This window comes from Podarcis vaucheri (assembly GCF_965113315.1).
Source record: "Podarcis vaucheri genome assembly, chromosome: 2".
Lineage (NCBI taxonomy): Eukaryota > Metazoa > Chordata > Lepidosauria > Squamata > Lacertidae > Podarcis > Podarcis vaucheri.
Genome location: NC_138760.1, coordinates 78,883,811 through 78,908,543, shown reverse-complemented (window position 1 = coordinate 78,908,543; position 24,733 = coordinate 78,883,811). Strand labels below are relative to the sequence as shown.

Here is a 24,733-nt window from a genome sequence, read left to right as displayed (position 1 = left end):
GGTACATCTTGGGATGGCTCCCAAGTTGTTGCGGGGTGAGGGAAGCACAGTGCAGAAGCATACTCATCATTATTAGTATCATTATTATTACTAAAGATCATATGGGGGGGGGGAAACATGATTACTTGTACAATTTTATATTCCCGTCTCTCTTCTTTTTCTGCTCATTCAGAGGTTGCGTTTTTTTTGTGTTAGGCCACTACAGTGGTACCCCAGTTTAAGAACAGTTCGGTTTAAGAACGATTTGGTTTACAAACTCTGCAAAACCGGAAATAGTGTCTTGGTTTGAGAACTTTACCTTGGTCTAAGAACGGAATCCGAACAGTGGAAGGGCACCGGCGGTAGGAGGCCTCATTAGGGAAAGCGCACCTCGGTTTAAGAACGGTTTCAGTTTAAGAACGGACTTGCAGAATGGATTAAGTTCATAAACCAAGGTACCACTGTATTTCTTTAAATAGCATAAAAAGTGGTCGTTCTAGAATCTGATGTAGTCTGTGTATGAAGAAGACTGTGAGCTGAGGCTTGTAGGCCTGTTGTACTGTGTGGCTCTGTGACAACGTCTTGTTTTTTTATCCCTCACTCCAAGTAAAGCTTTGTTGCCCTGTTTCAAGACGCCTTATGTGAAGCTTTTCTATAAACTCCTTTGCATTAGTGCTGCCAAAGTCCCAGTTCTGAGGGTTTCTCCCACTCCATGCAGGCTTCTAAATGTCATAAAATGTGACTCTGAACAAGAAAACATGTACAGTACACAGACATGGGGAAAATGTGTGTTACAGTGGTGCATGCTTTGCAGGCAAATTATCAGTTACATACCCCTGAGCAGTTCATACCCTTGGGCAGTTTTCCCTTTAAAAAGCCCCACCCCACAAACCACGTTTTAAAAAATGCAATTCCCATAACACGGCTAGTGCAATTTTAACCATGTCTACTCTGAAATAAGTTCTACTAAATTCAGTGAGGCTTGATCCCAGGTAAGTGGAGTTAGGATAGCAGCCTAAATACTGGAGAATCTGAGGAGTGCAAATTTCTCCCATTCAACTTGTATATTTAGTTCTCAGATGTGCTCTCTTGCAGATCAATTTTATTTCTTGCACTGGGTTTGAAACAAGGAAGGAAGCAGCTTTTGGTTGTTGAGTAGTGTGTGTGTGTGTGTGTGTGTGTGTGTTATTCTATTTGCATACAGACTCACCATTTTTAATTTTTATTCTGAGCAGAGGTCTCAAAAGCTGGATGTGGTCCAGGCCTCTTTGAACCCCTGAGAGGGCCTGCGCTCCACTGCTGTAAGTGAGCCTTTCCCTTTCATGCAGCCTTTGCCCAACTCACTCTTGGGAAGCAAAGAGGGCTGGAGAGAAGCAGGGAAGGTGTTAATCCACTGCCTGCTTTAGACACGCAGTGTCTCAGCTGGATCAAATCTGTAGCTTTCTGTGCCAGTCCTGGGGGATTCAGGGAGAGAATCAGAGGCAGAGAGAGCACTCCGGTCTCCTCCAGCCTGGAGGGGACACAAACCACAGGGGACAGCAGCCAGTGAGAAGAACCCAGAATTATTAATAAAACGCCTTTGTGTTCTTGTTGCCAGTGCAGAACTCTGCGGAGAGGGTTCTGTAGCCAAATTATCTGTGGATCTTTTTAATAAGCTCCCTAATTATCTCACCAACTGTCCCTCGCTCACTTTGTATAACTCCTTGCTCTGCTTTGCTATTTACCCACCTTTTGGGCTGTCAGTTTAGCTAATGATTCCTTTATTAAAAACACAGCCATCTAGCCGGCTGAGCTGGTTATCTTTCTGAATGTTGCGTCCTGCTTTCTTTGTCTGCCCATGGCCAGCACGACACCATCAGAGCATGAGGAAGGGGGGGAAAAGATGACCCCCTTTTATTTCCTTTGTGCCCTGCTCCCCTTAATCAGATCTAACTGCCGCTCTCTGCACCTTCTCGGCTCAGCCTCTTTTGTCTTTCATTGTTCTTTTTTTACTTCCTATGGGTTTTCTTGCTTCATTCCTTTATTTTAAGCAACATCTACACACTGTACATTTAAAGTCCATTTAGCGCACATGGCTTTCTTCAAAGAATTCTAGGAACTGTAGTTTGTTAAGGGTGCTGGGAATGGTTGCTCTCTGATGGGTAAACTACAGTTCCCGTGATTCTTTGGGGGAAGCCATGTGTGAATGTGTGTGCCATTAAATGTGCTTTAAATGTATGGTGCGGATGCTATTTCCCCCACTGTATATCACCCCTCTTCTTTGTTTCCCACCCACACATCTTTCTTTCTTTCAGTTATACCTTCTCCTCCCTTAAAAGGTGCACATGATTTCTGTCCCTCTTTTTTTCTTTTTTTTTGCAATTTGGCAAGTGCCTGGTTCAAAGGGACTTCCCTTGAAAGGAAAAGAAATGGTGGTATGGGCATGTGTGGGTGTGATCTAGGGAGTCTGCCATCTACATTTGGCATGGAACAATAATCTATAAGGGGAGCAGGGGTGGAAGGGGTGGACGGGAAGACTGAGTCTCCCACTCTTCAACTCCCACTGTTGCCACTTCTAAGTAGCAGGAAGGCAGAGGAGTCATGTGATACTCTGCTTGAACAGGGAGAAGGAGGGAGGCGGATGTAGCATAAAAGGACACTAAACGGATGCTGTTCACAAACCACAGCTCAGCAACTTCAGAAACCAACCCAACCCAGAAGAAGAAGAGAAGAGTGTGGATTTGATATCCCGCTTTATCACTACCCAAAGGAGTCTCAAAGCGGCTAACATTCTCCTTTCCCTTCCTCCCCCACAACAAACACTCTGTGAGGTGAGTGGGGCTGGGAGACTTCAGAAAAGTGTGACTAGCCCAAGGTCACCCAGCAGCTGCATGTGGAGGAGTGGAGATGCGAACCCGGTTCCCCAGATTACGAATCTACCGCTCTTAAACACTACACCACACCAGCTTCACAGCCCAGAGCAGCAGTCAAGTCATAGGATCTTCTGTGACTTTCAGGGCAGTTATATGGTGGAAAGCCAGTGCACAACCACCTCCCCAAAAAACACTGTGAGGATTTGCTTTGAATTCACCTGCTACCTTCTCAAAATATCAGGACACAGTGGGCCCTGGGGAAGTGTCCTCTGATCTAGCCAATGGGCAGTGCTTAGAGTGCCAGGCCAGAGGAGGGGGAATTAAGGGATGCCCAGCCCAGTCTTCAGCATTGGTGCTGACCTTTAAAGCCCTAAACGGACTTGGCCCAGTACACCTGAAGGAACGTCTCCACCCCCATCGTTCTACCCGGACACTGAGGTCCAGCTCCGAGGGCCTTCTGGAAGTTCCCTCACTGCGAGAAGTGAGGTTACAGGGAACCAGGCAGAGAATAGAATCATAGAATCATAGAGTTGGAAGAGACCACAAGGGCCATTGAGTCCAACCCCCTGCCAAGCAGGAAACACCATCAGAGCACTCAGTAGTGGCGCCCGCCCTGTGGAACGCCCTCCCATCAGATATCAAGGAAATAAACAACTATCTGACTTTTAGAAGACACCTGAAGGCAGCCCTGTTTAGGGAAGTTTTTAATGTTTGATGTTTGATTGCGTTGGGAGCTGCCAGAGTGGCTGGGGTATAAATATATGATGATGATGATGATGATGGTGATGATGATTCAGCAGTGCCAAGGTTCTGGGAGCCCTGGCAGATGCCGAGTGCTGCCACTGACTCTGCTAAATAGAAACCCTCTTCTTGCAAGTCCTTCTTGTTTCTTCCGCTCCATCCACCAAAAGCCCAGTTCCAGCAATGCATTCTTAGTGGCATTTAACTAGGGAAGGAGGGAGGAGGAGTTTGGCCTGGCATATCTGTAGGGAAGCTCCTGAAATTAAGTGACAGATGGCCATGGTCTCAGGTGTCTTCAGAGGGATCCTGTGGTCTTCCTACCCACAGGAATTGGGGTCAAATCTGTAACTGAGGCGAACATAGCATGAGGCAGCAGAGCACAGCAGCAGGAGCTGCAAGCTATAGGAGAAAGGACAGAACTATTTTGCACTGGCATCGCCAAGGCAAGACCCTCCTCAAACTGCTAGTTTGCTGAATGCAATGCAAGCCTCCCTCAGAAGGCTGCTCTGCTTTTGGGGAACTGGGCCAGAGGCATCTATGAGCAAAGCCCTGGCAACAGGCTCGTCCTCTCTCTGCAAATGAGATAGCTAGCCGTCTTCAGCTCTCTCCCTCTTTCTCTCCTGGCAATGGGCTCTGTACGTGATAATGATATATTAATTTACATTAATTATAGCATTAATACATCCTGAGGGCTTCTCAGGAGCAGCAGCTAATTACTCTGTCACACGGATGCTCTGGGATACGGTCCCTGCGTTAGGAAGCCTAGAATCAGGCAGAGCTTTTGTCGGGAGGGATGAACCTGAAGGCAGAGGTGGCGGTCAGGGTGGGCTATAAAAAGGTCGCTCTGTCTCTCGTACAGGTGTGTGAGTCAGGCTGTGATTACCATGTTCACTGCACCTCAGGAAGCATCACAATAAAACAATGGCAGGGCGTTTGGAAACACCCACAAATCCTGGGCACACAAAGGCTCGCTCAGCTAACTGAGCCTGCTGCAAAATATATGCAAAATACTATCCCCAATGGCCATCAGCTATGTTTTCACAAATATAACCTGCCTGTTCTCTGTTCTCACTTCCAAGGTGAGCGTGTATCTGATATTAGAATAACATGTGACCTCCTACCATCTCATCCCAGGAGTCTCATCCCACTTCTCATCTCGTTCTGTACAATAGTATGGAGAGGCTTTGAAATCTATAGGGTCCCAATTGATTTCCATTGTAAGAATGCATTGCCTAGAGTTGCAGTTCTGGTGATAGTTTATAGAGAAGCATTCCAAAATATGAGGCATTTTGTAGCAGAAGAATCTGATGTAAGGAGAACAATTTGGTTTTGCAGAGCTATGATCCACTTGAATATGCAACAGTCTTTCAACATAAGATAAAGTCTTTAAACTTGTGGCTATGCCTTCCATAGGTAATCATGAGAAGCTTCTGCTCTGTCCTGTGCTTAGCTTTATGGAAGCAAATTCTTCTGATGCCACCTTATTCTCTTTACTCATCTTTATTCTCATTTACTGCACGATCTACAGAACAATCTGCCACACTGAGTTCCAGTGGGCTTCCAAATACGTGTGTAGTACCTCCACCCTTAGTCTGCAAACGCAGAGCCCATTCACTTCTTAAGACATTTAATACAGAATACTGTAGACAGGGAAATCTCGTGATGCCAAGATTGTATTGGTTTTTATTTTCTGACTACTGCTTCTGAATTAAAACGAGATAGTGATACCTAAATTGATAATGACCAAAGCGCTTTGCAGACATTGCCCCCATCATCCTTACATCAAGAAAAAGGACCTTTTCTACAGTAATGCCTCCTTCTGCAGAGAGCCAACGTGGTGTAGTGGTTAAGAGTGGTAGACTTGTAATTTGGTGAACCAGGTTCGCATCTCTGCTCCTCCACATGCAGCTGCTGGGTGACCTTGGGCTAGTCACACTTCTCTGAAGTCTCTCAGCCCCATTTACCTCACAGAGTGTTTGTTGTGGGGGAGGAAGGGAAAGGAGAATGTTGGCCGCTTTGAGACTCCTTAGGGTAGTGATAAAGCGGGATATCAAATCCAAACTCTTCTTCTCCTCTGACCCAGGAAAGCTGCCCTTAAAAATTTCCCACAATGCCCCATAATTCCAGGGCATTGCAGAAATATTTAAGCAGCGGCTTCCCAGACCCAGCTACTCAGTGTGGCAGGCCGAAAGCAAACACCAAGAGAAGCCCTACTGGGGCCTCAGCAGCTGCCCAAGAATAACAGTTGCCAAGGTTTGGCATGGAACTGGCAGAACAATATTGGCTTGCCTTAGGGCCACTTACTAAACTCATGGCCAAGCAAGTGGAAACCACTATGCTACCTTAATTCACTGAAAGGAAGCTACTTAATGACTTGATTCCTAGTTTCACAGTTGTATTCTATAGCTGCACCCATAGACTCCTCAAGTAACCATCAGTTTTCCAAGCCCTCTTATCCAATGAGCAAATGCCTAGACCTGGTTTCTTTCATCCACACTCATTCTTTTTACCCCTAATACAAGGCCCCAAACACAACACCCCAATTCTAAGCACCACACTCCACATTCCCACCAGCTCCCTCCTGGTTTGCAAATGGTACCTGAATGGAGACGTCACTGTAGGAGCCCCCGATAACCCCTGTGATAGCTGTAGGTACATCATCATGAATGGCGTAGGACCCATCAGGGCAGATGTGCTCAGAGCCGTCCACTCTGGTGAGGGAGGCACGCACAAAATCCAGGGATTGTTCTAGGGCATAGGTGTCCTTGGAACAGGTGTCTAGGATGTGAGCTCCCAGGGTGATGCCCGGCAGAAGCTGCTGGTTCTTGTTGATCTCATCTAGGGCAAAGAGCATAGCTTCAAGGCGCTGGATGCCACGATGTTCATTGATCTTGCCACACTCCTCTGTAGGATTTCCTTTCTCGTGGACTGGGAACAGGCCCCCAATAACCAGGTCACCTTCCAAGCTGATCTCCTTCTTGGCTGCCACGTTGTATCCGGGGCTCTGGCCATGAACGCTGGTGTGGCACGCAACAGGATAGACCAGCAGAATCCATAGGGTGGCAGAGGATGCCATTGCACTGCCTCAAGAGGGCAGCAAGCACCTTTCCAAGCCACAAGGAGACCTCCCTGGTCAGAGCAAAGGTGTTGTTGTGGGCAGTTGTGTCTCTGAAACACCTTTAATTCAACAGCAGTGTCCAATGGCCATCCTGCCGCAAGGAAACTCCAGCCTTAGGTGAATAAACAGTTATATTGTGATGTCCAAATATAGCCAAACAGAAGCAATTGCTGCTGGGAGTTGTGCTTTTTATCAGCCCCTTTGGAGAAAGAAAGACACAACAACCTGTGGGAGACAGAGAAAGAGAGAGGAAAAAGAGGGGAGATAATTAGTTACAGCATGAAAGGCCCAGTGGAGATATCCTTTAAGTTCTGGATCTTTAGTTTTATGGTGCCACAAATGTGCCACTACTGGGTACTATAAATATCATCACTTTTACAGGGGAATCCCTTAACTAGTCACTTCACAGCACATATTCAAGGTAGCTCCCTACTAAGAAAATGGTATTTGCTTAGGATAGGCAGGCACCAGCTTTCCTGCTGAGCTCAGGCAAGCCTCAGGAAATATGTTCCTCAGGCACAACTAGGATTCCAAGCCATGAAAACTGTATTCATTTCATTGTTTACACAGGCTGATTACTAGTAAAAAATAGATACCTTATGTCCATTCATTCATTTATTCATTCATTACAATTTCTCAAGAGTTACAAGGCTAACCAGGGAAGCACTATAAACTATATTAGTTACAATAAAAGACAAACAAAACCCCCACTTCTATACAGACTGTTCATATTTTTTATATGATGTATACACACACCACATTTTGAAAAACACCCACATGTATACTAGTATCCCTTGGTTTAATATAATTTGTTATCAGCATCCCTTATTTTGAAGAATTAATGCTTATTTCAAAGAAGTATTCCTACCGGGATGGAACACAGTGGACAGACTAGAAAAGGGCTCACCAACATTTCAGCCCCAAAATGGCTGCTGTAGGGGCATGTCTGCCACATCTAAAAGGGCAGAAGAGGGGTCAGCAACATTTTTTGAGGCCGGTCCGGTCCACTTCCTGACAGACCTCTCAGTGGGCCGGAGCGTGCACGCTCGCGCCTGTGCATGCGCTCAAGCTACTTCCGGCGCTCTTCCAGGACAGAGGAGCGCCCGTGTGCATGCACACACACTATTTCTGGCGCTCTTCTGACCCAGAAGTCGGTGCCTGCAGTGAGAAAAAAATGGCGCTACGGAAAAAAAAGCACGGAATCCCCACGCCGATCCACAGAATGGCCGTGGGCCGGTTCCAGGAAGCTCATTGGCCGGACCTGGCCCATGGGCCTTAGGTTGCCAACCTCTTGGGCAGAAGGAGAGGACCACAAAATGGTGCAGGCAATTCAAAGTGTTGGTGTTGACCTTTAAAGTTCTAAATGGCCTTGGCCCAGTATACCTGAAGGAGTGTCTCCGCCCTCATCGTTCTACCTGGACACTGAGATCCCACCTCGAGGGCCTTCTGGTGGTTCCCTCACTGTGAGAAGGCCAAGTTACAGGGAACCAGGCAGAGGGCCTTCTCGGTAGTGGTGCCCACCCTGTGGAATGCGCTCCTATCAGATGTCAAAGAGATAAACAACTACCTGGCATTTAGAAGACATCTGAAGGCAGCCCTGTTTAGGGAAGCTTTTAATGTTTGATGTTTTAACGTGTTTTTAATATTCTGTTGGGAGCTGCCAGAGTGACCTATTATCAGTGGGGGGATAGGCACCTACATTAGCCACCAAAGCACTTTCACACAAAGAGATGCTCTCAGCACCTCTTCTCCATTCTGTCCTCCAGCAGATTGTGGACATGTTTAAGGGGATGTCTTCAGTGCAGAAGAGGCAGAGCTTCTGCAAACAGGAGCTGAGCAGCAGCAAGAGCAAACTGTCTCTCAAATATTGTGGATTTTTAAGGAGATATTTACTGAGACCGTCTGCAGGCACTGTCATGGGAGTTATGAGCAGGCCAGCTGGGCGGCATGTTGGTGACCCCTGGCATCTGCACAGAATTGCAAAGGAAAACTTCAATTCTAGATTTAATTATATTTTGGGGACTATTCTCTTTTTAATGGATTAAGGTGAATTCCTTCACTTGCTTCAAAATGTGGCAAGGTAACCCTGCTTTGTTTGGAAGTTGGAAGAAGGGATGATAGAAACATTGAAGGGATGGGGGGGGGGGAGATTGAGCCACAGGGTCCTCATTTCCTGCTACATCAGAATAGTTGAAAATGTATGGCCAGTACCCCAAATTCTTTCCATCTTTGCCTCTCCTTTCTCTCTGCTGCTGACAGAATAATATTCCCCACCCCATTTTTTAAACATTATATCCTCCTATTTCATTCTTCTAAGGAAATCTTTTACTCCCCATAAGAATATCAGAAAGCCCCTGCTGGATCAGGCCAGTGCCCCTTCTAGTCCAGCATCCTGTCCCCACAGTTGCCAACCAGATGCCCCTGGGAGGCCTCTAAGATGACCCTGGGTGCAAGAGCAGCACTCCCCTCCTCTCCCGTGACTTCCAGCAGCTGGTATTGAGGGGCACAGGGGCTCCAACATGGCCCAAATAGTAAGTGCTTCAGAAAACAAGACTGCAGGCCAATGACCTGCAAACCATGACCAGTTTCTCTGGTATTGTGTTCAAAGTAGGTAAGTGATTAGCATTTTATGACATCTTGTAAGAATTAAATAGCACAACTCGACATAATACGCAATGTTCGTTTTTTAAAAACAAGAAGGGAAAATGTTTTATTTTGGGATGACTAAACATAGGCTGGACAACTGTTTCTTGGACGACTGGAATCTATGCAGGCAACTAAAAAAAATTCCCTTTTACCACTGATGAAGATATAAAACAAAGAGCCGGGGGGGGGGGGGAACAGGCCAGGTGACATCTCTAGCCCCTTGCCGTATGTCAAGTTTTGCTTTTTAAAGTCTGCAACCTTGCAGAGTACACCTTTGTTCCAGAATGTCCATTATTTCAGAAATCCACAGAACGAGTAGCGCAGCTTTGTACTGTTCTGTATTTTAAGACCGCAGATTTCTTCCCTGCGTCTCCCCCTCCCCATTTAAGATGAAGAAACTTCTGGCATAGAACTCCCCAGGATTCCTTGTCACCATGGCAACCAGGAGATAGAGAGGAAGGGCGTGTACATGTGTGCAGGGCCAGATTTAACATTTAGCAGCTGTAGGTGCCTTCCTAGGGCAACGCTGTCCAGTGGATAGTGTTTTCTCTGCAAAATTTGCAGGTAGCAAATACACTGTGCTGGAGACAAGGGGGGGGGGCATAGTGAGAAAGAAAGAAAGAAAGAAAGAAAGAAAGAAAGAAAGAAAGAAAGAAAGAAAGAAAGAATCACCCCACTCCTCTTGAATTATTCCATACTCTTTATGAGTGTCTGCTTGGAAAGTGTGCATGAAAAAGGGAAGCTGTGAAAGAGGTTGTCATTTTGACTTTCCGCCTACAATGCCCACTGTCAAAACATCTAAAGCCAGGTAGGGGCATGTGTGCATGTGTAAAACCTAGAATTCCTACAGGGAGAAGTCTGGCTGCCTTTTGGTCAAACCATCTCTTTTCTTTGTTCTTTGCACTATGAGCTGTGTCAAATGTGCCAATTTTATCTGGCATGAGTGCCTCATAGCACCTCTTGGGGTTTGAACTCCTAGCCATTCTGAACCAAATTTCTCTTGCTTGCCAACACCATATATGCCTTGCCTGATGCTTTGCATGATTCTGTTGCTGGAGGAAATAAAGGTTGTTTGTTTTCTTTGGGTTTTTTTAAAAAAGCTGGTTAAATTCACACCACGTCCTGCTCCCTCGGTCCATCAGTCTCCCCTTGTGACCAAGTGTCTGGGATGAGGGCAGACTGACAAGAAGGAAGCACTAGCCAGGATTTGACACTCAAAAAACATAGCTGCTTCCCTCCACTTCTCTCCTCACGTTTCTCTTCCCTTTTCTTCCCAAGCATAGTGCAAAATTTGAGGCTCTGAACACAGCATACGGTATTTAAAATGGGGGATGGGGGGACAAATTCCTAGGCAGAAACAGCAAGGGATAAACTGAAGTTATAATGATGACATACCCAGAAGTAAGGGTGTGGATTTCAAAGGATAGTTGTACAGTATTTTGGTCTGCGTATTGTGTCAGGAAGTGCAAATTAGGTAGTAAAGGGACCCCTGACCATTATGTCCAGTCGTGGCTGACTCTGGGGTTGCGGCGCTCATCTTGCTTTATTGGCCAAGGGAGCTGGCGTACAGCTTCCAAATCATGTGGCCAGCATGACTAAGCCGCTTCTGGTGAACCAAAGCAGCATGCGGAAACGCTGTTTGCCTTCCCGCCAGAGCGGTACTATTTATCTACTTGCACTTTGATGTGCTTTCGAATTGCTAGGTTGGCAGGAGCAGGGACTGAGCAACAGGAGCTCACCCCATCGCGGGGATTCGAACCACCGACCTTCTGATCGGCAAGTCCTAGGCTCTGTGGTTTAACCCACAGCGCCGCCCACGTCCCTTAAATTAGGTAGTGGACCAAACAAAATTAAAACAAATTGAAATTAAATTAAAATCTGAAACGAACCAACATTCTCTCCCATCCCCACAGTGGCGTAGCATGGGTTGTCCGCACCCGGGGCAAGGCAAGTAATTTGCGCCCCCTAACCCATGGATTTGCGCCCCCTAACCCATGGATTTGCGCCCCCTAACCCCCAGATGTTGCGCCCGGTGCGGCTGGCCCCCCTGCACCCCCCACGCTACGCCACTGCATCCCCATCCTGAAGAGAGTGTCAACTTTAGTGTGTTCTTGCAAACCCTGATGGAACAAAAGACACTTGGCAACACTGAGAGCTCACTCCATGATTTCTAGGCACAGGTCTGAAAGGTTTCTCTTTTGTCCTGTCGCTTTCCCTGGGAAAACCCACAGTCTACTGCTTCTAATCAAATTAGAAACCGGGACGGCTTCTGTAAATCTGGGACTGTCCCTGGAAAATAGAGACACAGTTGAAGGGCCTGGATCTGTGCCTAGTAAGCATGGGGCACTAGTAAGCATGGGGCAAAAGTTAAAAGTGCATGAGCGCTAATAGTTGGCCATGTAACAGTGATATTGAAGTCATGCTATAGCTACAAGGCATCATAAAGTCTTGTGCCTTAAGTCCAATGGTTTTTGACAGGAGTTATAAAGCTGCCCGAGATCAGTCACTGCTATTAGCCTGCTTATAGCACTTTAAACTTATTATCACGTTTTGTCTTGTGGTACAAATGTGTTTATCATAATTGCAGTTGATTAAACATTTACAGCAGAAACTCACAGGGGCCCAGAACAGGTTCCTGGATTCTGTGTGGAAGAATTGAACAAATAAAGTTCCAATCCCAAGATGTACGAGGACCAAAGAAGCATTTCAAATATTTCCTTTCCTGTTGTTCAGGGAGGTTGGTTTCAGCCTTTGAGCTCACTGCATGAGTTGTAAATAGCGTGGAATGTTTCTGTATGTTTTCATTGTTGCTTTAATCATTAGTCAATCAGACTCTCAGATATTCAAAAGCCAATTCTGCTCCAGTTAGTTTTACAATGCTGTCACCCCAACAATTATTTTTAAACAGATAATAACATGTTCAGAAGTTGTGGATAAGAGCTGGTAGAAAGCGCCTTTGAAAAATAGGCATTGTTTAGTGAAATGATCCTCAAAGCATGATGTAGGCTTTCCTAATTCAACTGGATAAACAATTATGCTAAATACCCTCTTGGCTCCCTAGCAAGGCAAGGATTGTGATAGATTGTACAGGCCACATCTAGTTCTCTCTGTGTATATGGCTGTGTATGAAAAGGGCCATTAGGAACCCACTTGTGAAATTGATCTGAGAATGCCTATGACTGTTGTTTAATACCATCAAAGACTCAGGGCCATTGAGTTGTCTAATACCATCAAAGACTTAGGGCCATTTAGTTGTTTATTACTATCAAAGACTTATGACCATTTAGTTGTTTAATACCATCAAAGACTTAGGATAACACATGCTGTATATGAGAATAATTATGGGTCTAAGAGAGGTGCTCAAAAAAAATGGCTGTGCAGAGTTTAATGTATTTTAATTCATTTTGTGGTGTCCTTTTCAGTGGGCACTTGATCTTTGTGTTGTTTATGACATCTCTTTCATAATATATAAAGCCCAGAAATTATTGAGTCCCAGTCAAATGGTGGACTTTCTAGTTACATAATTACTTGAAAGTTTCCAAGTAATTGCCCTTAAAAGAAACAACCAAAAGCCAAAATGGGGCTGAAGAACATACTTAAAATCCACAGTCTATAATCTAGGGAGATGTTGTGCTTCCTCATCCCGTATATATGTGTGGTGTGGACTAAGTCAACCGTGATTGCTTCCCATATTCCCGAGCTGTACCATAGCACTGAAAGTAAGGCTCCATGGCCGAGTCCCGCCTCAGATTGAGCCTTGAGACTATGCCATCAAAATGGCATTATGGACATTTTCGCCTCACAAAAAAATAAATAAGGAAGATATGCAAATTTAGGGAAATTGATTATTCATAATCGTGTCAGACCTATAGCGGTTGAAAACCCCCAAATCTGCCCTTCATATCCCTGTACTAAACTTTAAATGCCATGATATTTATTTATTTTTAAATGCAAACACAAGACATTTACCCTCAGGCTAAAGCTAAAAAGCTCTGAAGCACCTGTTTAACAAGGACACGCCAGGTGTGTGCTGGGAAGTTTAAATAACTGTTGTCACCCTCTTCTCAAAGCACTAGTTGATAGCCTGCAATTAAAAATGTCAATTTATATGTTACAAGCATAGTAGAACAATTCCCAGCTTGAACCAAATCAGTGTTAATGTTTCCACAATTGCAGTTTCCAACTACTGGAAAGTAAAATTGCACTGTGTAAAAATAACTTGGTCCAACCTACCATCTAAGTAACCATCTACTTGTGTGTCTATTTGCCTGATTTGTGATAATAGCAAAGGAAAGGTTGTTTGTGTTCCGGAAGAGACATTTCTTAAACTCTCTCTCTCTGTGTGTGTGTGGGTGTGGGTGGGTGTGTAGGGAAGAGGTCAAATTGAACAAAGCTGGACTTGGAAGGCCAGATTCCTTGCCAAGCAGACGTCAAAAAGCCAGCCATGCTATAATTGTTTTTCCACTGAAAAATGTCAATTTCACACAAATTCAAACCATGAATTTCACTTCAGATATTAGCATAAAAAGATGGGAAATTGTTCCTGCGGTTCTGGGGGTTTATATATTTTTAAACCTTCAGCATGAGGAAGGACCATAGCTCAGTGGTAGAAGACCTGCTTTGCATACAGAAGCTTTTGGATTCGATCCCCGGCATTCCCCGGTGAGGCTGGCAATGGCCTCTCTCAGAAACCCTGGAGAGCCATGGCCAGTCAGTGTAGACAGTACTGAGCTGCATGGACCAGTGGTCTGACTTGACATAAGGCAAGTCATGTTCCATACCTCCCAAGTACCCCAGAAAAATTGGTCATCCAATATTTTCATGTGAGATCATAGCAACCATTTTGGATGTAGTGATCTTACACTGTGCTCTCATGCCACGATCTTGTGTGGCACGCAAAAACACACACATTTTGGGGCACCGCATAAGCTCTCATCTTGATAAAGTGCTTTTGGGGTTGAGAGTGCAACTTGTTCTAAATCTTGTGTTGGCTGAGCCATCAAAAGCATTGTTTCCCAGACAGGCCCGACCTATCAAGACCTATTCCCTATCAAGACCTATTCCCAGACAGGCCCGACCTATTTTGCTGTCTATTAAACAAATACAAGATACAGGTCTAAAGCCCTCCTATGTTTCCCCAAGACGTGTTTTGGGGAATCATTCCAGGAAGAGAGCCAGAAAGGTAATGTGGGAAGCAAAGAGTCCACTGAAGAACTCAGCAAAGAGGGAAAATGAAGAGCAAGTAGTTGTAGGGGAAGAGGAGGAGGAGGCAAAAGAGAGAAGAATTCTTTGCCAGCCTCTTGGCTGCCCTCCATGGTGTTGCATCCACAGATTTCCCTACACTGCTTGGTTCTGAACCAAGACTGACAAGCTTATCAGGCCTTGTCACATGGCATCTTTCACTTTCCTAATGCCTCACCAAGGCATCATGGACAGATTGGCTCCCTCCCACCTGCTGCCAGTTTGCCTTTCACAGCATTGACTGATCCTGCCGCTGGAGAAATGAGAGGCTGGGGTGGGTGGGAAGCCTGACTATTGAAAATGATGTTTCCTTGGACCTTCTCAGATTTCACTCTGCGTGGGGGACCAAGCGGTGGGCCTAAAACTGATTACATGGGAGGCGGTGCCAATTCTAGCTTGAAATGGCAACTGCTCTATCACTGTATACCAGGAAGGATTTGTTTTTCTCGTTTTTCCTTTCATCTCTCTCTCTGCCCATTCCTCTTTGCTCGCTGAGGTCAATCTTCACAACGAAACTTTTTGCAAAAGCTTCAGAACTGAGATTGTTATTTGGCAAAGTGCCATTGTGCCCAGTGGCCCTGCAGGTTTCAAAGGGAGAAGTGGCCCTGCAGCTAGCTGTTGCTGAAGCTTGGTGCCTGTTGCAATTGTTTTGTTCTTTCCTGGATGGATTGAGGGCGCAAAGGTGTTGCGGGGCTCTTGAGCTTTTTTATTTACTAAACTACATGCGCAATGGGCAGTGGATTAATTCTTTTCTTTGGGAAAGATGTAGGGATGAGAAACAGAGAGATTGGATGCAGCACACATTTAAAGGTGAGTCTACCCAGTTTGCAATATGCAAATCGAAGCACAGCTATCCTACCAAATTTGCATAAAGTGTGCATTAAAATGCATATATTTGTGAAAATAACTTAAATGTATTACAGTGGTACCTCGGGTTACAGACGCTTCAGGTTACAGACTCCGCTAACCCAGAAATAGTAGCTCTGGTTAAGAACTTTGCTTCAGGATGAAATCGTGCTCCAGCGGTGCGGTGGCAGCAGGAGGCCCCATTAGCTAAAGTGGTACCTCAGGTTAAGAACAGTTTCAGGTTAAGAACAGACCTCTGGAATGAATTAAGTTCTTAACCCAAGGTACCACTCTATATTAGGGGAATTACAAATATGCTTTGGAAAATATATAAAGCAAAGTTGCCTTTAAAAAATGTGCATACTGAGAGATATTCACGGGGAAATGTTGAATTTTCATGGGAACCTTTTTGGGGGGGAGGGGAATGCAAACCGATGTGGAAATGTGGAGAACTTAATTTAAAAATTAGAAACTGAGAGAAACCTGAATTGACATATCCACCCATCCCTGGAAAAGTGTCAGTTTTTCTTGAGGGCTGTGGTTTCAGGTACTTTGGGAACCGCTGGGGCTTCAGATTACCTGCGTTTTCACCAACTCCCTAAGGTAAGGCAGTGGTCAGCAGAAAGTGATCTCATAACAGGGGTCCTCATCGCAATAGTTTTATTTATTTACAAAACATGTAAGTTGCATTGCAGCTGAAGCTTTCAGTATGGTGGAAATACAACAAGGCACCATCATTATCTCCCCCTATAAGCAGGAATAAAATTATAAAAATACCAAAAGCTATACAAAGCCATGCCCTAGGGCAGCTCAAAAGGGCTAATTCCCCCAAAGCACTGCAGAAAAGAATTATTTTCACCAGACCACAGTGTCATTATGGGTATAGGGCGGTACAGAAATAAAATATAAACAAACAAACAAACAACCTGCAGAAAAGCTCCAGAGCAATGAGGGAGATGGCCCTGTTGCAAACCAGTCTGGCTGTATTGATTTAGATACTTATGACCCACTTTTCAAAGGGGAAAAACCTTTACAGAGTGGCTTATCATATGGCTATACATACAATTTTAAATCAATAAAAATATCAATTAGCAAGCCAAACAATCCCTATTCTCTTCCAGTTCTATGGCTAAGATTCGAGTAGATGAACAAATATGCCAGAGAAGTTTAGGAGATAGAGGGAGGGTCCTGGTTCAAAAAGAAAAGAAAAGAAAAGAACTTGACAAAAAACATATTTCATATAAAATGTAACCTGAAGCATAGCTGATCATAAACTTAAGGATTTTTCACATGAGTAGAAGTATGTCTTGTTGCAAGGAAAAAATAGCTACAGTATGAAAGGAGAATTCCTGGATCCAGGTTTGGGGCAAGTACTCTTTGGTGAGAGAATCCCAGCAGAGATTTAAAATCGCAACACATGCAGCAAAGTGAAGTGTGGAAATATAGGCTGTAAGACCTTTAGAATATGTCCTTGTGAGTTCCTTCTAAAGTCCCCCTCTTCCCCTAGCACAGAAAAAGACTAAACGTTCGGTAAGTTAAAAATAGTTTACTTACAAACTCTCCAAAGGTCAGGTTCATGTGTTTTTCCATACATCAGTCAGAAAACACAGATAGCACAGAAGCTGCAACTCAGTTACAGTGGTGAAAGTTCTGGTATAGGAACACACCAATGGCTTGTAATAGCCATGTGGTCTGAGCTGCAGCTACCAACTCAAAACCTCGTCACAGTCTGAGCTTCTTGGGTAGAGTGACGGAACAAAACCTTGATTACCTAGACCCTCCCAAGGTGATCTAAGCCTAGCAGGGCAGCTTACTCTGTGGTATTAACCCTTTCATGCATTAATTAGACTTAAGTATATTGGTTATAGGGACACGGGTTCGAAAGCACTTCAAAGTGCAAAGAGATAAATAGGTACCGCTCCGGCGGGAAAGTAAATGGCATTTCCATGCGCTGCTCTGGTTCACCAGAAGCGGCTTAGTCATGCTAGCCACATGACCTGGAAGCTGTACGCCGGCTCCCTCAGCTAATAAAGCGAGATGAGCGCCGCAACCCCAGAGTCGGCCATGACTGGACCTAATGGTCAGGGGTCCCTTTACTTTTACCTATATTGGTTATATGAATCTGTTTATTCCACGCCTCTGAGATAGCCAAGACCTAAAAAATGTTCAGGACTTTTTAAGGGCAATGCCCTTAAAGGTATCTTGAATGGGGCTCAGAAACATTGTTCAGCATTTATTTTTCTGCTAATAGCTGATGAGGGTACATTCAGAGGCATTTTGCCTTCACACATCATATAAACAAGAGAAATAGCTAGCATTAAGCCTCCATGCAAGTAGTTGCATACACTGATCAGGCATGTATGTCTTTCACTGTGTCCATTATACCATGGCTACCTTATGTGCAAGGATACTGCAGCTGCACACGAGCATACACAGTAATAATATGTAATAATTTAAATGCCCATCTATTTTCTACCTTATTTTCTCTAGCAGTGCTGCATGCACCGCCTCTCTCAGTTGATCTCTCTCATGCTGGCCTTAAATAGTTAGTTTTCTCCAGGTGTCTTAGTTTTGATTTATATTTTCTTTTTCTTACTGTTATTGTCTTTATTGCTGAAAGCCATTGCCCTCTAGGAGGTGAAATAATATTTAAAATCAATGATAAATAAATGAGCATATGAAGTGGCACTCCACATTTGAGAAAACTATTCTTTTTCACATTTGAAATCTCTATAATATAACAGAAACTGTAATTCTAAGATTACATGAGCCAACTTCTGTTCCATGCAAGGGGATTTTTGCTTCCTCTTCTCTGGCCTGCAGCCTGTCCTGCAGCCCTTCCAGAACCTACTCTAGAGGGTCTCCCTATCCTGTTGCAGCATATTTTAAGGGGGTGCAGTGGAAGGATGCAATGGGAGGAGAGGAAGAAGAAGTCCTGTTGCATAAGCGGAAGTCTGTTCTCCGTGCACAAGGGCAGAACTGGATTCAGCCATATGTGAAGATGATATAAAAGTAGATTCCACCCTATACGGAGGTGATTCAGAGTCCACTCCTCTTGGGGAGGCAATGTGAGTCTTTCCTTTGCGGTGCTGGTATTATAGTCAAGGTCTAGGTAGTGCTGGAGGTTTTCATCCAAACTATTTTATGTGATTGCATTTATTTCTAGGCAAGTGACCCATTCTGAGCTCATAAGTAAAAGAAAAAGAAAAAAAGCCTGACATAATGGAATAATAGGTTTGACTCATTTTTTGCACATTTAAAAAATAGTGGATTCATTGCTTACAAAGAGTAAGTAATGCCTCACATAGCATGGGTTTGTATGTGTGTGTTTACCCACCCATGTGTTAGATCGGTATGCAGGAAGAGTTGTGCCTCCGTTTGTCATCTCATGGCCTTGCCTGAACAAGATGCGTAGGCTTGCGCACTTCTTACTGCCTATGAGATCAAACTGTTTTGTCTCTTTGTTGCTAATGGGATCAGTCGAAGAAAATGATATAATAATTGTTTAATTCTATAATTAAATCCCCATTAAGAGGAAAGCACTTCTGTTTATAGTGCTGGCATGATTACAATAATGATCAGCATCAATTTGCCTGACCCTTTGGCAGGAATAAGAACAAAGAAGCGGCCGGGCCTGGAGGAGGCTCAATGGGGAGGGAGGGACGCTTAGAGCAGGGGACACGTTTGCTTGCTTCTCCCTTCTCACAGTGTCTTCTAGTCAATTTCACACCAAGGCACCATGTAGTAGCGCTTGGGTGACGCGGTCAATGAATAAAGTGTAGCTCCCCCAGCTTGCAAAATGAGATGGAATGGAATTCAGGCTCAGTGGCTTCTGCTTGGAGCAGATCTGAAAACTGAAAATGCACAGCAAGATCACCAGGCTGCTTGGCAAAGCATAATGTACATCTCTGGGTTTGACAGGCAGCGTGTCAGGTGCTGAGAATAGAAGGCCCAATCTGGTAGCTTCTCTTGGAGGCAGAAGAAGCAGATGTTGTTCCAACAGCAAGTCACGCCGCAGGTGAGCATGGGAAGCTGAGTCATGCCAATGGCCCACCATCCATCTAGCCTGACTGACAGAAATTTCCCAGCTTCTCAGCCGGGGGTCTTCCCCCAGCTTTGCTGCTGCCTGAGATGATTCTATCTGGAAATGCTAGGGATTCAACCAAGAACCTAATGCTGGTAAGGTATGCACTTTGTCAATCAGATTTTTTTTAAAAATGTATTTATTATTAGAGATTTCTTGGTTTACAAAAGTACAGTGGTACCTCTGGTTGCAAACGAGATCCGTTCCGGAGGCCTGTTCGCAACATGAAAAGAGCGCAACCCGCAGCGGCGCTTCTGTGCGTGTGCGGGTTGCGATTCGCCGCTTCTGCACATGCACGTGACGTCATTTTGCACTTCTGCGCATGCGCAAGCGGCAAAACCTGGAGTAACCCTTTCCGGTACTTCTGGGTCGCCACGGGACTTAACCTGAAGGAACGTCACATGAAGCAGACGTAACATGAGGTATGACTGTATGTGCAATGTCTCTTTTTTCAAGTTACATTTTCTACAGGTCAATTTCATTTGTTGAGACATTAGTGTTACATTAGGAAGAAAGCGGGGGGAAGAGGTGGAGGGGGCCATGGGGGGTGGGGGTGGGGTTGGTTGGCGATGTTTCTATTTTACTTAATGTATGTGTGGGGTTTTTGTGTCAGTGTCGTTTGTGCAGGTTCTCTTTGCTATTCGCTTGTCTCCCTTTGGTGGTGAGAGAAGTTGGGGTTGGCCTGGGGTGTGGTTGCTTGGCTGTGGTGGAAGTTGTCTCAGTTTTAAGCCCGAAGATGGCTGCATGACATCATACTGGTGAGATGTGTGTATGTGTGTGTGTCGATGTTGATATGAACAGAGACTTCATGTAGCTGAATTGCAAGGTGAGACCATTTGTAGTGGGAGCAAGATGAAGGGAGAATTCAGAATAGCTTACATATGATCTACTGTCCATGCCCTCCAACACTTCTCTGATGAAAATAGGGGCGTCTTATTCTATTATTATTACTGTTATTACTGCTATTATTTTACTACTTATCTCCCCACTCATCTGACTGGGTTGGCCAAGCCACTATGGGCGGCTTCCAACATAACATAATAAAACATTAAACATAAAAAACGTTACTGCACACAACGGCCCGCAAACGAAGAAATGTATTACCCCACCCCACACATACATGTACAGCATGGGGCGGGAAAACAGCCTTTTCTGCAATTGCATTGTGTGTAAGCAGATTAAAAACAACACCAAATGACTATAACATGTGGTCATAACAAATTGGCTGAGAAAAATCTGGGAGATAGCATTAATGACAAAACAAACATACAAACAGAAAGCTTTAAATAATAACCAACAGGACAAATTCATTGGGAGAGGGGCTTTTTCCTTCCAACTTTGGAATGATAATAAAACCAGATAATATTTCTCCGTATACCTCTTTCTCCTTAATATAGCAGTTTATTCTTATGCAGATTTCTTCCCTCCATTTCCTTCAGTTTTCTCAACCCTCCTGTTTTCTTTTCCTGTTTTTCTTTTTCCACATTTTATTCCTCTTTTATATTTCTATTATATAAGCAAATTATAAATATGCAATGATGAAACAAATCATGTCACCTGAATTTACTATTATGCAGAAAGCAAAGGTTGCTTCTGAGCAACTTTTTGTGAAGGGGAGGAATTTAAAACAATATCAAAGCCCACATATTTAGGAAGATTTGGGGAGGCTCTTTTGCGGCCTTGTCTAGTGGGACTCCTATGAAGCAAAGCATCAAGCCTCTTAAAACCTTTATCCCAGTTGCTATCACTGTTGGATCCACATTGATTTTATGTATGCTGTCATTGTTCTAAACTGGTTGTTTATTTATAACCGTTTTAAAAAAAATTATATACAGCGTGCAATTGGTTTAACTGTTTTCATATATATTATTATATTGCAAGGTTGTTTCGGGATGCTTGATGAGAAGGGATTCATAAATGAAATAACATCAACAAAGGTAAAGGTAAAGGACCCCTGAATGATTAAGTCCAGTCAAAGGCAACTATGGAGTGCGATGCTCATCTCGCTTCAGGCCAAGGGACCCGGCATTTGTTCACAGACAACTTTCTGGGTCACGTGGCCATCATGACTAAACTGCTTCTGCCGCAGCAGTGACTATTTATAAACTTGCACTGGCATGCTTCCGAACTGCTAAGTTGGCAGGAGCTGGGACAGAGCAACATGAGCTCACCCCCGTCCTGCAGACTCGAACAGCCAACCTTCCGATCAGCAAGCTCAAGAGGCTCAGTGGTTTAGACCACAGCGCCACCCGCGTCCCTAGCAACAACTTTCTAAAAGCACCAATGAGAAAGGAGCCCTCAGGGTCATTTCACAGCAACAGACCCTACTATTCAAGAGGCAGCCACATCCCATTCTGTCTCTTTGGCAATTGCGACTATAGACACATGTTTTCCATATTCACACATTACATTTTTAGTTGTACACTTTAAGATTATAATGTATGAAGCATCCCACAAACAATGCAATTTCTGGGCAGAATGCAAATGCAGGGTGCCAATGCCAAGTAAATCACCGTGAGCTCTTTTACATGAGACAAGTTATGCATTCTACTCCCAGTTAATTAATTCTTTGTTTCAAACATAATTATTTCAGAATAACAAAAGTATGAGAACTCTGGTGGGGTGCTTTTTTTTTTAACCGTCTTTTTTTTCATAGCTAATAAAGCATTATTTTGTTCCTTGCCATTTCTTTCTCCTCCACCAGTCCCATGGGGATCCCCAGATTATGTATTGATTCCTTTTAAAAAATTTAAACACAATTTTCTCCCAAATTAAATGATATCAAATTATACATACTGCACACTGTCTCTGTACAAATGAATGTGGGGGCTGGGGAATCAAAGCCTTTTGCAACATAACTCTGGTTCTCTTTTTTTGTAATAAAAGTCTCCGTAGAGATTAATTGTCTCTTCCAGACAAAGGAAATGTTTTGTTGTTCATTTAAAGACGACTTTGAAACAAAGTAAAGATTTCCTTTCAAAAAGCTGTGTTGTTTTTCTGTCTCCCTATAGAATAAACGCAATGGATTTTTTCCCAAGCTCGCATTATCACATGTAGGGTTTCTAGTCCTCATTAGCATAAGCAGTAAAGACAGACAGCTGCAGGAAATGGGGATGAAAAGAAGAGAGATTCCATTCTGTCCCTTTGAACAACGCTTGCACAAAAACTCATCTTTGAGCAAGGCTGAGTTTACCTTCCTCAGATATAACTGGTGTTGACCCCTGTATAATTAACATAAGTACTGCCTGGCCAGAATCAACCCCTCCTTCTTTTGGATCTCATAAGGAGAATGGCCTCCCTTTATTGTTAGGAAACTCTAGGCAGAATCTACCAGGGAAAGGGATTCTCTTGTCCAAGCCCAACTTGCACAGCTTTTACCTTGCTCCCATGCCTTTCAATGGGACTTGCACAGGAGAATGTTGTGTTGTTCCCTAGGACAGTATCTAGCAGTTCATGCAATGCAATGCAAAAAAGGGCTCACAATCAGTTCTGGAAGGTGATATGAAAACAAATCTGTTTCCCAGTCATTTGAATATCTTGCTAGAAACATGACCTACTGCTTGGGTGGTAAGATCCTCAGATAAATGTATTTCCCTCTAAGGTAGGGGTGGGTGGGGAATCTTATCCAGTCCAAAGATTACATTCCCTTCTGGACAACCTTCATAGGAGTGGGGGTGGCACAGATCAGTGGTGAGAAGGGACAAGAGACGAACATGGGTGGAACAATGACCATAAATTTATCTATGTGCATTACACTAGCTTCTAGACACACTTGCACACTCCTCTATTCTGGCAAACAAGAGGCTTTCCTAGGGCTCCCAGGTGCAAAGTGTGTGGCAGAGGGGTCAGAGGCCGCTGAATGATGTCACAATGGGAGGCACCCAACCTGAGTGCTGTCTCTTTAAATTCCTTGCACTCTGCCTCAGGGAGTAGTAAAGGCTGAGTTAAAGACAACATAGGGAGCCAGTGTGGTGCAGCAGTGGTGGACTACAGTCGGGGAGACATGGATTCTCAGCTGTGAGGTTCACTGCCCTACCTCACAAGGCTGCTGCAAAGGATAAAAAGCGAGGGAGGGCAAGAATCATGCATGCCATTTCCAGCTTTTTGAAGAAACGGTTGGATATTGTCAGGAGCCAGAGTCAGGGGCAGGTCAGCAATAAAACACCCAGTGTCCATGAAGTTAACTCTTTATTCAAAGGAACAAAAACAGCACAAGCCTAGTGATCACAGCAGCTCTTCCCAGTAGGTCTTGCCCCAATGAGGCTGTTGCAAGAACTGAAGGCTCCACCTTTCCACCGTTCTCTAAGGCTCCTCCCCCAGCAGCCTAAGGTCCCTTCTTGTCCCTTGCTGCTCAGCCCTTTTCATGTTCTGGGAGACCAGGGGTGTGTGGAGTTGGTCGCAGCAGGAGGGGGAGACCTCTTGGATTCTTCAGCAGCCTGTCTCAACTCTGCCTCTTGGCCACCCTCCTCTCCAGCCTCTGCTTCAGCCTCAGAGTCTGAACTGCTGCCTGACACGGCCTCTTCCTGCTCACCAAACCCTGTTACCTCTTCAGCTTCCAATATCTCCTCTTCCCAGTCTGCTGCTCCTTCTCCCTCAAACCACTCATCACCGTCCCACCACCAAACCCCTGGCTCTGAGTCTTTTCGCCCTGGTGGTTCCCTTGGGGTTTCCCCTGCTGGTGCCTCCCACCGCTCCTCTACATCCAGCCAGTCTGTGACAGATAGAATCACTATCCCTCCATAGAAAAGGAAATAAGGTATACCATCCTGTTGCTTATGGAAGTGAATAAAGGACAGATTGCCTGGGGTGGGGTGAGGGGTGTGAGGGAAGCTCTCCAACTGGGCGTAATGGAAGCCTGTGGCACTACAGCAGGTGAGTCACAGAGACAGTTAATGAAAGCAATTGCAGGCTTTGGGGCTTTAAGTTACAAGAACGATCCGATCTTCACTTTCAAGTCATGGGACTTGCTGACATCAGTCTCTGAATCTTACTGGATTTCTGCAACTTCTATTATTACCTATGAAAAATACGAATGTACCAAGAAGTGGATAAGAGACAAGGCGATGAAAACTCCTGTACAAAGGAATCCTGACCTCTCTTCTCTGTGGCAAAGTTACCTAATTACAACCCCCCCACCCCCATGTGCTTCTCTGACTGTCACAATTTCATGGTGAAGAGTTTTTGTTTAACTTGCTGCGCTTTGCCTAGTTTACATTATTTTGCTGT

General features: G+C 44.6%; 1 protein-coding gene across 1 annotated transcript in view; it reads right to left on the bottom strand.

Moving 5' to 3' along the window:
* Window positions 1–24,733, bottom strand: part of GRM2 (glutamate metabotropic receptor 2) — an 85,676-nt gene that overhangs the window by 35,768 nt on the left and 25,175 nt on the right. Inside the window, exon 2 of the mRNA XM_082214496.1 lies at window positions 6,172–6,915. Coding sequence (XP_082070622.1) covers window positions 6,172–6,648 — 477 coding nt within the window. The 5' untranslated portion in view covers window positions 6,649–6,915. The remainder of the gene's footprint in view (window positions 1–6,171; window positions 6,916–24,733) is intronic.